Here is a 13,614-nt window from a genome sequence, read left to right as displayed (position 1 = left end):
TCTGGCTTTCGGAAAGGGTTGCCAACCGTTTTGGTAGATAAAATATGCGTCATCCTGTACATGTAACTGAACAATTATTATGTACGACAATACACAATGGTATCAGTCTACCATGTTTGGTGTTTGTAGCCTTTGTTGCTTGCACGATCTCGATACGCGACACGCATAAACAGAACAAACGAACCCTACCCTTGGGTAAGAGTACGCATTTCAGCTTTTGCCCATTGTGATGGCTGATCTTCATGCCCTTGGCCTAGGATACAAATGTATGAATAATTGAACCAATTAGGCTTCGCATTACCTTGCAAACTCTCTAATTTTGTCACTCAAACTCGACTACTCAGCCACAGCCCAAGGGACGCCATTGGCCTGGGTTATTATCAAGCGCTGGTACACGCTTGGATGATAACGTGAACTGAAGCATTGTTAGAGAGTCCATCTCAACAATGGTGTGGCGTAACCTACATACATCTAGTGCATGTAAAATCCAGTCAATAGGAGACAAGTTGGTTCAGTAAGAAGCTCTTATTCACTTGCTATTGTGTAGTCAGCGGCACATGGTAGTTCGGATCCTGTCTCGATTGGCCTTCCCCTGCATAAAGTGAACTTAAAAACAAACAAAATAGGATAGAGTTATGGTCTGTAGAGTCGAATTACTTTCGGAAGATCTCCAGAGGCCTACACGAGTCTGTCTAGCGAGCCTAGTGGGCGTGTAGAGCCTGAGCAGGGGGCTTAGCGATAGGTTCTGGGTTGAGATGACGTCAGCGGCTCGCTTCGTTGATTGGCTGCTTCGAGAGTTGGGACTCGTTCCGAAGATTCAAATGCATAACAACCAAAGGTGTTATGGAAATAATCTCCCTATACTTCACATTTTGCCATGAACGTACAGGAGAGATTATTATCGACGAATTAGCTAAGGTTACCATTTTAAGTTACCATAACTCTTGTCTAGTCTTACGGTGGGCGCCAAGATCATGGCGGGTTATGTTATTTAGAAGTTTCGACAACTTTGTTCCCCTGCCTTCTTGCTCGTATTGTGTCCTTATCTCCATGTCTTTGTTGCAATTCTTATTTTCGTCTCTAATATTCCTGCTCGCACGGCTGTCGTGTTACTTGGGTATGGGAATCTTGAAACATTATGTTATATTTCTATCGCCACGTATTGCCTTAGGTTCACGTAGTAGGGGCAACAGTACTAATTTAATTTACTCCGAACATGACGAGTTTTATGTAGTAAACTTTTAATTAACAGTAATTGAAATGTTATGATTCGGTAGACTAGACTGTCACTCATCCAAGTAGTTTCCAAACAACACTGCTTGATTTTACATTATAAACTGGCGCATTGGATTTGTTTCTTAATTTAGTCTAGGCATTTTCTGAATGCGTCTTCTGGGATCATGTTCGCCTATGGTATTTATGGTCGGATTATGGTGGTTAGGTTGTTGTGCCCAGAATTTCAACCTTTCGCGTTGCATGACTTCAAATAGCGTTTCGTGGTTTACTGCTTTTCTTATTTGAATGGTAGGTACGTACCGATCTGCGCCAGAGATTATTCTTATAGTGGAACTACAAGGAAAGAAACCTGCGCAGAACCTCATCGCGCTTGGCGGGTGGGGAAAAGGACAGGGGTGCGATCAACGTCAGTGTTGCCAGACCTATTGATTTCTCGGGAGAATTCCATAATAAACTATTGCTATGGCTCCTCCAACGGCCTGCTCAAAAACCAGTTTCCTCCTCGTCTTACTTGAACATGGAGTGGAGAGGTAGAGTGGAACTCCACTCAGCCATGAAAGTGCTGTTTGAACTGTGAAATTATGCCAAACGATACTTAATTGAGCTAGGATATTATTATTATTTTATTACTATTGCTACATTACTATTTTTACAAAATCTATTTCTATTTTAGTTATTTCACGTCTCTTTTGTGTGTACGGGTAAGTATGACAGTATGGATGAATGAAAAACTGAAGAAATGGATGAAGTGACACAAACATAGTGAAACGTCCTTGCCTTACTAGGTAGAAACACTGACTTCGTAGCGTGACCAATTTATTTTATACAGGTATGTGTGTGTGTATGTATGTATAATATATATATATATATATATATATATACACACACACACACACACATACATATATATATACTACCGACAATAAGTTTAAGACCACCAGGAAAGTGCCAAAAATCAGTAGAAATGAATGTATTTCGTAATTAATGTACAAGAAACAGATGTAAGAATCTGCTTGGCAATGTACAAACATAGTACAGCCACTATACATACTAATGTCACCTCAAATTTTGCTTTCATCAATATGCCCGCCATGGGCCTTAATGACAGCAGCGCAAACACGTGGCATGCGCTCCAATAGTTTTTCCAGATAGGATGGTTGAATGTTACGCCAGGCATCGTTGATGAATTCCCATAGCTGTTGAGTGTTGCTGGGTATCTTCTTCCTGATGTCCCTATCGATTTGGTCCCATAGCAGTTCAATTGGTGAAAGATCAGCAGACTGTGGTGGCCACGTCATGAGAACTAATGCTCCTGCTGTTGCCTTGCGTTCCAAATACCGCGTGCACAATTGGGATGTACAGTCATGGACATAAGTATTCATACAAAGGCATTGTCTGAATGAAACATGTTATTATACAAAAAAGACCGTAAAGGCAAGTCACGTCTGTAGCACATATGCCCCATTGGAATGGCAAGAATAGAAACGCAAAGCAATTGTGTGCATACAATTGAAATTGTCGTGAGAAATGTGAGTAATCCTTAGAGAAACTGCTTTCTGGATGGTCATAAGTATTCATACGCCAGGTTATAAACCCAAAAAAAAGTTCGTGAAACAACCGTTTCCATCATTTAGTGCCAGATATTTGTTTACTGCACTTGCACCTGTGTAAGGAAGTGGTTGGTTTGGTGTTGGCGTGCTGCAGGAAGTCAAATGGGCCGCAAAGGGAAGGAAACCACGATCGAAGAGAGGAGAATTATGATATCATTATACCACAATAAGAAATCATATTCTGATATCGCAGACATAGTTGGGAGAAGTCGTGCGACTGTTCAAAGTGTCATCAAACGATATAATGACGCAAAAGTGCTGATAAATAGGGAAAGGGTTGGGCGTCCTCAGAAACTTACTTCGAGAGAGAAACAAGGACTGTTGAGAATGATCAAGAAAAACCCAAAATTAACATCGGCAGCAGTGTCGGCACATGTTCACGAATACCTGGGAAAACAAGTGTCCTCAAGAAGTATTAGAAGGCTTTTCAACCGAGCAGGGTACAGAGCTAGGGTACCTAGAAGGAAGCCATACATCAGTATGAAGAACAAGAAGGCCAGATTAACATTTGCAAAGGAGTATGTGAGTAAAAGTTTGGACTTCTGGGATAAAGTGTTGTTTACAGACGAGAGTAAATTTAATATTATCCATAGTGATGGTAGAATTTTGGTGTGGAGAAAGCCCAATACTGAGCTTGAGCCTCGAAATCTCTTGGCCACAGTTAAACATGGAGGTGGTGGCGTTATGGTCTGGGGCTGTATGTCAGCCTCAGGTGTTGGAGAACTCGTCTTTATTGAGGGAACTATGGATAGATTTGTCTATTTGGATATTCTGAAGAATAATTTGCAGCAGAGTATCGATCATTTGGGTCTTGGGAATGATTTTTACTTCCAGCAGGACAACGACCCTAAACATACAGCTGAGATTGTCCGCCTTTGGTTGTTATATAATACTCCCCACACACTCAAAACTTCACTCAGTCCCCAGACCTTAACCCCATTGAACATCTTTGGAGCCATTTGGAAACCAGACTCCGAAAACATGACATAACAAGCAAGAATAGACTGAAATAGGTCATTTTGCATGAGTGGCACAATATTGCATCTGAAATAACCACGCTTCTTGTTCATTATATGCAAAAGAGACTGACAGCTGTTCTCCATAACAGATGAATGCATACTAAATTCTGACGACATGGTATTTGTTCCTTTCTTGTCTTCAAAGTGAACTTTTATGTTGGTGTATGAATACTTTTGTCCAGCCAAAGAAGCGGGTATTGAGAATGTATTGTATTTTATTTTTCTACAAGCAGCATCTGATATTTATTGTTGTTGTCAATATATCGTTTGGTGCATACATGGTCAAGCATTAACAGTTTTGACTTCCTTATTGTTTTCCTAGCTGCTGCAATTCGTCCTTTCTTCCTTTCAGTTTCACTGTATGATTACTTTTGTCCATCACTGTATGTTTGGGATCATTATCTTGCTGAAAAATAAACCCATTACCAACAAGACGACAACCAGAGGGGATGGCATGGTGCACCAATATCTGATGATACCCTTCTTTTACCAATGTTCCCTGAATTTTATGAAGGTCCCCCATCTGGTTTCCGGCAAAACATCCCCACACCATTACACTTCCACCCCCATGTTTCACTCTGCGAACAAGACACTCTTCTTTCATTCTCTCGCCGACCTTTCGACGCACAAAGGTTCGCCCATTGCTGCCAAATAATTCATATTTGGATTCGTCGGTCCAGAATACCCGTTTCCAGTTATCCACAGTCCAACCTTGGTACGTTTTAGCCCAGGCCAATCGTTTCGTCTTGTTCTCACGTCGTAACAGTGGCTTTCTAGCAGCTACTCTGCCATGCAGCCCTTCTTCACGCAACCTATTCTTCACCGTTGACACAGCCACAGGCGTCACTCGGCTGTTATTCAGGGAAGCAGCGATGACTGGTGCTGTTAGGCGCCTGTTCCATTTGCTAGTTACTGTAATATATCTATCGTCAGCTGCAGACGTTACACGAGCTCTTCCACTACGTGCACGGTCAGCATGACTGTTGGTTTTACGGTATCTGTCCAATGCACAATGAACAACAGTCTTAGAAATATTCAGTTTTCTTGCTATCTCGCATTCCGAATAACCTTCATCTTTCAGTGCACATATCACAGCATGCTTTTCAACCGAAATCGCCTGTTCCCCACGATGACGGGCCATTTCACACAGCTCCACTTACCTTGCACACCTCACACACAATAATGGGCTCGCAATGTCGCCTGCATGAACAGCAACTGACCCTGAGCCACTGATAAGGATGCGCATGATGCTGGCTACCGTACTGACCGGTTTCACGCACACAGCTGCAATGTTGCCAACTTCAGCAACATTTTTGTCACTTTCTATTTTTCCAACCACATGCTACACATTCGGAAAAAAATTGGTTTCGCGTCTTACGGGGTTCAAACTAGACTACATTGCATTTTCCATGTGTATCATCGTTATGTCTTTCCTGGACAGGAACCATTAGTTCCATACAACACTCCATACTGATTTTTTGGCCGTTTTTCATGGTGGTCTTAAACTTTTTGTCGGTAGTGTGTGTATATATATATATATATTGACTGAAGGTTGTTTTCCTTGTCGTCGAGATATAGTATCTTGTTCTAGATACTTTGTAGTGGCCTTTGATTGGTTGGGGCAATGTGCTGCCACACGACGCAAGCGTAAGTTAACATTGTTCTTAGTAGAACGTTACACATAGTTAGTCTATTCTTAGTTGTAAGTGCCGTGCCTTTTCATAGTGAATATAATTGCCCTTCATGCTGGCAAGGAAAGTGGGGAGCGGGGAATACGCAGCAGACCAACCAGACGACAGCTGTGGCGCAGAGAGTTACGACGTCGCGGGAGGAGGTGCTGTGTTCACCTCGTTCTATAGGCTCAACGCGCTGGATTGGTCGCTTTCCCGCTCCACATTTCCCTTGCCAGCATATAGACCGCCCGCCGTAATACTGGACAAGAGACTTATTCAAAAATTTTTGAAGAAAATACCTAATTTATTGTCCCGTCCGCCCGTGTATCCCGGAAACATCAGTGCTATAAATATGAACTTGACCAGACACAAAAAATGCTTAATGCGACATGATAAACCCATGTGTCTTGTTTGTGTGGCACTCGGAAACAATGTAAAAGCTTACGTGGGCTATCGATATAAACGAAACTTAATATATAGCATTTTGAAATTTTGTTAAGAAGACGACTTGGCATAAATGTTTTCACTGGTCCACCCATATGTTCATGGCAGTAAAATTATCAAGATTTTAAATCCATTAATTTTAACACTGCGATATGTTCAAATCGATGCAAGCTACAAAAATGATATTTGGTGTGCTAGAAGGGCTGTGTCCCTAAGTCGATGAGATCTACTGGTATAACAAAAAATGTTCACTTTATAATTTTTTTCAGAGGTCATTGCATAACAGAAATGTGCACTTTATAAATTTTTCATGGAGTGCAATTTTTTTAGTATAATAGGTTACGTTCAGTATACATTTTCAGAGGCTGTAGTATAATAGAAATTGTTCACATTATACATTTTTCAGAGACTATATTATAATAGAAAATATTCACCTTATCAATTTTCAGAAACATATTCACTGTATAGATTTTCAGAGACTATTGTAAAATATAAATTGTTCAGTTTACACATTTTTAGAGACTAAGTTACTGTACATTGTAAATTTTTATAGATTTTTCAGGGGATATAGCATACTAGTGCTATTGCAAGGGTCTGATGTTTTACAATAACTTATCAACATGTGTGAGGTGCTAAATTATAAAAGGAACGGTCTTCGAAACTCCAATTCCAGCGAAATGAACTTTTGTTACTTCCAATTCCGTGTTTTTCTTGAAACCGAGAAAATTTTAGAATGGAAGAATGGGAAAATATACGTCTGCGTATGCTTGACGTTTGTGGTAACTTGTGGAAAAGAAAAAAAAAGACTCCTTCTTGGGCAGTACGCAAGATTACGTCCCCGAAACTAGTGAGCGAGGATTTGTGTTATATGTAAACCTCTGATTTTTAGGTTCTAAAAAGTGTGCTTTTAGGTTCCTAAAATAGGCTCTAAAAATCCTAAAATAGGTCCTAAAAATTTTAAGTTAGGCTCGAAAAATTCTGAAGTAGGTTCAGAAAAACTTAAAATACTTCAAAATTTCTGAAAAATGCTGATTAGGTATATTCACCTGAAATTAAAATGGGACACCCTTATCCTGAAATAACAACCATCTTGCATAACGTTATGTGTGTTGCCTAACCCTACGGCGATGGCAGGACTTACCATTGAGAATTTGCTATCAAAATCCACTCTTCGCCGTATAGTTAGGCAAAAATCTTATTTCATGTTATCCACAGTCAAACTCCGCAATTTTGTCTGTGAGGATCATCTTATATGCTGAAAATAATCTTTCAATAAAAACATAGTCAGTGGTGCAAACTTCAATGCTGAAATGTTAGTTTGCAAGGCGTGAAAGCCTCAAAGAACCGAAGTGACGCGAAAGTGAGCAAGACCACACAGATCAGACCACTTTGGATTGTACAGGTAACAGTGGCACCAGACATTTTGCTTTGTTTAGAGCTTTGAGAAATCGCCATGGAGGAAGGGAAATCGACATAGAGTACGCTTCAAACATGTTCGTCATTGAATTTTTTCGTGACCAAACAAAGCAACTGCCTCCGTGTGACATAAAAATCCTGTAGAACCTTTAAAAACATGCAAAAACCTAAAAAAAAGGCTTCATTTAGGTGCTTAAACCTAAAATAGGTTCTAACAAGCAAAATATTTTCTTTTAGGCACCATAAACCTTCATCAGTTGTTGGTTTTCTTTAACGAAACGCTGACATAACTTATTATTTCTTACATACCTGTAAAGGAAATAATAGGTTAAAAACCTAAAATTCGAGGTGTAGATATATGCGATCGTGGTTTCAGAATTCAATTTCTGTCTTGGTGCATTTCTTCATACAGCACGACCTCAATTGCATTTGCTGCAGTCTGGTGTTGAATATGTTATGTCTCGCTTACCGTTAAATGAAGTATAATAATATGATGGATGTACTTACCGAAACACAGCGCCAGGAACCAGATGACAAAGATGGCAGTCTTCGCTCGGCTCGTGGTTGATTTGAACATGAGGGGAAAGCATATGGCATACCAGCGGTCGATTGAGATGAAGGTGAGGGTCAACACAGAGACTCCTACGGAGACGGTCTGTAAATGAAAAAAAAAGAACATCAGTATCCATACAGATTTAAGAACAGCACAAATGTATCAGTGAAGGGGTTTATCCAAAGGTCTAGGGTGTTTGGGAAAAACCACATAAGTCACAAGCTGGATTTTCTTGTTGTTGTCCCAGAATGAATTATAAATTATATAAGTAAAAATTTATATACGGGATGTCCCAATAAAATATATACACATTTTGAATGATTATAGCGTCAGTGGTTATTAACATAAAGTTCATTTTCAAAATTTAAAATAATTCACAGACATGAATAATTTTCTGTGTCAAACACCTTTCAAACTGAAGAAAGTTCTGGTTCAGGCACTGCTGGAAACGCGAAGGAATGGAATCGCAAATATCAAGAATCATTTCGTTCTGTATTGGGCGCAATCTCGTCCATTAGCTGCCTTCAATTCGCCGACTCTTGCAGATTTTGTCCTGAAACTTTATATTTTATGCATCCCTCCACAAAAACAGTCTAGTGGCGTGAGATCTGATAAACGCAAGAGGTATTTCTCTGAACCTCTTCATCCAATCCACCTGTTCCAGCACATTTTTCCAAGTACCACTTACAAAACGATCAGGATCATATGCATTGAGCATGGACTCTTCTTGGAATGTAACTCTTTCAAACCAATGCTTCAAAATGCAATGAACCATGATTTTGATATTCCTGTTAACGTCTGTACACATTTTTATGGGACACCCTGAATTGGGCAGAATCTAAACAGTGATGATTCAAGATGTACATCGTGTTTGAAATGTTTGCTATTGAAAGAATTAATGTTTGAAAAAGTGTATGCTGTAAAATTGCATTTCTTAACCTAAGTGCTTCTTCCCGAACATCCTACATTTCTCCATCTGTGGAAGGAGTAAGGGTAAATTATATATTATATAGAGAGATCCACATGAAATTATTCACGTGGATGGATCAATAAGTCGTACACCTAACTAACTCTATAGCCTTCTTAAACCCGAAGGTTTATGACTGCAGTAACACAGGCCTTCAATCTGTCCCTATCCTGAGCAAGATCTACATATATTCTTTTCCATCCCTAACGATTTCCTTTAGGTCCATCTCTACGTTGTCCCTCCATCTTCGTCTTGGCCTTCCAACAGGTCTCTTAACATCAGGTTTCCCAACAATAATCCTGCAAACCCTTCTTTCCTCTCCCATTCGTGCCACATAGCCTGCCCAGCTAAGTCTTCTTGATTTAATGATTCTAATAATATCTGGACATGAATACAAATTATGTAGTTCTAAATTATGTAACCTTCTCCACTCACCTGTCTCCTCATCAATTTTAGGTCCAAATATTTTCCTAAGGATCTTATTTTCAAATACTCTCAATTTATGTTCCTCTTTCAATCTCAGTGTCCAAGTTTCGCATCCATATAATAACTTTTAGTTTCTTAGATATTAAACGAGAAAACAAAGGTTTATGAAGAGAAAAGTAACCTGCATTTCCTGAATTAAGCCCGCTTTTTATTTCCTCTTTAATATCATTTTCATTTGTTACTATTACTCCTAAGTACTTGAATTTGGAAACTAGTTGAAACCTATCATAGACCTAATATACAACTATTTTACACCAGTGTTCTTCAATATATCAGAATCTCCTTTGCAGACTCTCAAGACTATAACTCGAAATGTTGTCTGGTGGATCAATTGAGAAGCATTTGGTGGTGATTTCTAAATATCGATGTTTGTAAATATCGTAGTGATAAGTGTCTCATCTAAAAACAATCACCACCCAAATATAGAAAAATCCGTGAACACTTTAGGAGACTCTTGTTTTTTAAACCAAGCTTCGAAAATATGGTGCAATGTGTTTTGCAAAGATAATATCTACCGGCCTCAGTCAGAAGACGTAAAGAGTCCCGGGATCGATTCCCGTCCTTGGCATGGGTGTTCTTTGCGAGTGCCCTTCATCAACTTCATCGTATCATGACTCATTCTCATCTTCACGATTATCCAGAAGTGGCACGAAAGCGAAGTAAGGCCTCCCCGATGGCGCAGTGGTAGCGTCGCTGCCTTGCAATCAAGGGGTCCCGGGTTCGATAGAGGCACAAGTGGTCCGGATCCCACTTTAAACTGTAGGTCCAGTCCCGATTAGCCTTACTGTGCATAAAGTGGGCTTCAAACACCAAATCAATCAATCAAAAACTAAGTAAAAGTAAGCCAAATCAATTAATCAAATCAAAACAATGATAATGCATGTTGTTGGTAGTGTCCGAATTTGCAATTGCATATTTACGTTCATTGCCGTCGCTCCCCTGCGTCGTCGAAGTCGTCAAAATTGAGCAGTTGCCACTTTTCCTGTGTGTCAGTTCGAACGTCATTCAAAGCGATCTGGGGCGCAGACGCACAGTACGGAAGCAGAGGCAGACATCAACTAAACACCACAATGCTTTTCCATCTATTCTACTGACATTGAAAATGTGGCATACGATTTGTTCTTTTACAGTTATAAAGTAAACACAGTGTTATCGATATCCACGTAGCACTGAGTTTTAGATCGTTTATTCGGTAAATGTTGCCTTTACAAGGTGAAAGTTGAAATATGGCTACAAAGAATAGGACTACAGCGGATTGAAGCCAGGGTTGTTAAAGGTCCAGGAATTCTTAATCAATTCAATTCCGGTCCAGGAGAGAAAATCAGAAAGCGTAAATGGGTTCTGGACCGTAAGGAACCTTTTTATGTATGAAGTGTTTAAATTCCATCCAGGAACCCTTTTTCCGGCTCAATTAAAATACCATCCAGGAACCTCTTTCCGGATGAATTTAAATACGGTCCAGAAACCTTTTTCCGGTTCAACTTATATACGGTCCAGGAACCTTATTTTAATAAAACAATACGCAACTTGGATCGAATTTAAATTGTGCCAGAAAAAAATGTTTCGGTTCTTTAACAACCCTGATTGAAGCGTGCACCTGTCGCACCTTCCACCTGTCCCCTACAACTCCACCTAAGCCGCAGATTTGGATGAAGTCGGTAGGCGGATTCGGCAGGTAGAACGGTGCTCTAGGCGACATCAGCTGCCGATTCGAACACACAGCCTCTGTCTCCTCTACAGGGTGTCTGTAGTCAAGAAGGTTTATTCAGCTGTAATTCCCATGACTAGACGGTCTGTCTTCTGCCAGAAGACCTTGCAGCTATTACGCGAGTTTTTCCATTTATTGACAGGACCTTGGAGCCAGAGCTCACCCATTCCCTTCGTGAGGGGAATGGGAACACGTCGTTCCTAAGCAGAGGGGAGAGGAAGGCAACCAATGCACATGGAGGAAGAATTTCAGACTACGAACGGAAAAGAATTTGCCACATAAGGATTCTGAATAGCTAATTGATATTATTTGCTTCACCTTTTGAAGGATTCTTGCAATATAGCATCGTCAATCGTCATGTCTTCAACAATCATTTGGCAACACCAGCCTCCAGACGCCAGAACCTTTAGAGGGGTGAGGTTACCTGGATAAATCCTCTGATCTATAACGATGAAAAATACAACAGGACCACAACAGCGGTATCACTGACTTGAGACTAATATATAGACAATAGAAGAGTTTTCAGATGGTAGTACCCTGCCTTCCAAAAGTTAAGCACGCAATGCAAATTTTCGAAAGCGTATGTGAATTTGAGTGGCTGAAAATTGCTTCGGATGTAGATGTCAGTTTTTATGTGTAGTTTCCTTTTTGTAATGAATCGTATGTATCTAGGTGCTTAATCTGTGCTCTTGAAATAGCATAAAAGAGAGGATTTCGTGCAAGAATCATCACACTTTCGTTGTAGACGCCAGCATTCTGAAAGGTTTGTGGTGCATTTAAAAGCTGATACAAAGGGTTTATTACTTTTGTAGAATTATGTTTGATAATATTCGTGTTTCTATGGCTGAAAGAAGACGAATTAAAGACATTAAGCGCTGGCTTGCCGTCGGACGCATTGAAGCAGGACAGTCAATCAAAGAAGGCTTTGATCATTCGGTAATTTCTCGATTATGGAAACAATTCCAAACAAGTCAAACAGTTGTCCGGAGACATGTACCCTGTCGTCCAAGGGTCACCGCCTCCTCTGATGATCGATATATTGTTACAGTACCCGAGAGACCTCCACAACTGTTACATCCATGGTTGCAGCGGCACTTGTTAAGCCAATATATGCCAGTACTGTGCGCCGAAGGCTCCACATGAAGGGATTGTACGCCCGAGTACCACGTGTTTGTGTTGCACTAAGCGTCTAAACCAGAGGGGCAAGATTAAAGTGGTGTCGTCAAAATGTCAATTGGGCTGTCTCAGATTGGTGCAACCTCCTGTTCACGGACGAGTCCAGATTTGCCCTAGAATCAGATGATAAGCGTGTAAGGATCTGGAGAGAACGAGGCACACGCAATCAGGCCAAGAACACCATCGAACATCACGCATTCAGAGGTGGCAGCGTCATGTGTGGGCTGGAATTTTAATGGGATATCGCACCGAGCTGCACATCTTTAAAGACGGTTCTATGACTGCTGCGCGGTATCGGGATGAAGTCCTAGACCCCATTGTGAGACTCTACGCTGCAGCAGTTGGTCCTGATTTCCTCCTTATGGACGATAATGCCCGTCCCCATCGAGCCAACATTGTTGACGAGTACCTGGAAAGTGAGGGCATTTCTTGTATGGAGTGGCCGGCGTATTCCCCCGACCTTAATCCCATTGAAAACCTTTGGGATGCCCTCGGGCGTGCTGTCTATGCACGTTCATATCCTCCAGCCCGTCTGAGAGAGTTGGAAACTGCTTTAATGGAGAAATAGCCATTGCTCGTATCTGTGATGGTTGACCACCTCATTGAAAGCATGGAAAATCGTTGTAAAGCTTGTGTGAAGGTCCGGGGTGGTCACATACAATATTACTGTAAGTTTTGTTTGGTTTGTTTGCCTTTAAATATCATTATGTTAATAACCCAAATGTGACGTTATATAATTTACGAAAAGTAAATATTTCTTTTCATCTTTGTACACAATTCTTGTTTTCTTTAATGCATAAACATATTTGCTATCGTCATTTGCAATTTTGTGTTAATCAGAGCTTTACTTTTCCATGTTTGTTGATTTTACCATTGCGTGCTTAACGTTTGGAAACGTGTTTATGTGTTATCTAGTTTTATCTTGCTTGCCTATCCTAATGAAATTTGCATTTGTAGCGAATGCAGAGTTTGAAGTATGCTATCATTTTTGCTTCTAGCGACAATTTTCTTCTATACTCTGTCCCAGCTAACTGTGGAGCAGGGCCGAGCATAACGGCAGAGGAGGAGGAGGGAAATCGAGTGGTGAAAGAGCAGTGTTGCCAACCGTACGGTCCTGATCGCACATGTATGGAAATTTTATGGCATGTACAGTCATGGACACGATTCCATTGAATGTTAATGGAATTGTTATAACCCAGAAGTGTCCTTGACTGTACGAACGTACGGTTCAGACCTTAGTCCGTACGCTAAATGCACGGCTTGTCAAAATTTCCCTAAGAAATACGGACCCAAGTGTACGGACCTGGAGACAAAAATACGGCCCGT

General features: G+C 40.6%; 1 protein-coding gene across 1 annotated transcript in view; it reads right to left on the bottom strand.

Annotated features, from left to right (window-relative positions):
• LOC145979948 (orexin receptor type 2-like) overlaps nt 1-12,193 on the bottom strand; it is a 548,473-nt gene extending 536,280 nt beyond the window's left edge. The window contains exons 1-2 of the mRNA XM_083112891.1: nt 12,164-12,193; nt 7,906-8,053 (exon numbers count right to left, since the gene is read on the bottom strand). Coding sequence (XP_082969017.1) covers nt 7,906-8,053; nt 12,164-12,193 — 178 coding nt within the window. The remainder of the gene's footprint in view (nt 1-7,905; nt 8,054-12,163) is intronic.
• Nucleotides 12,194-13,614: the final 1,421 nt, after the last annotated feature.

Source organism: Lepisma saccharinum, chromosome 27, assembly GCF_977018435.1.
Source record: "Lepisma saccharinum chromosome 27, izLepSacc3.1, whole genome shotgun sequence".
NCBI lineage: Eukaryota > Metazoa > Arthropoda > Insecta > Zygentoma > Lepismatidae > Lepisma > Lepisma saccharinum.
This window is presented reverse-complemented; position numbering and strand designations above follow the sequence as displayed.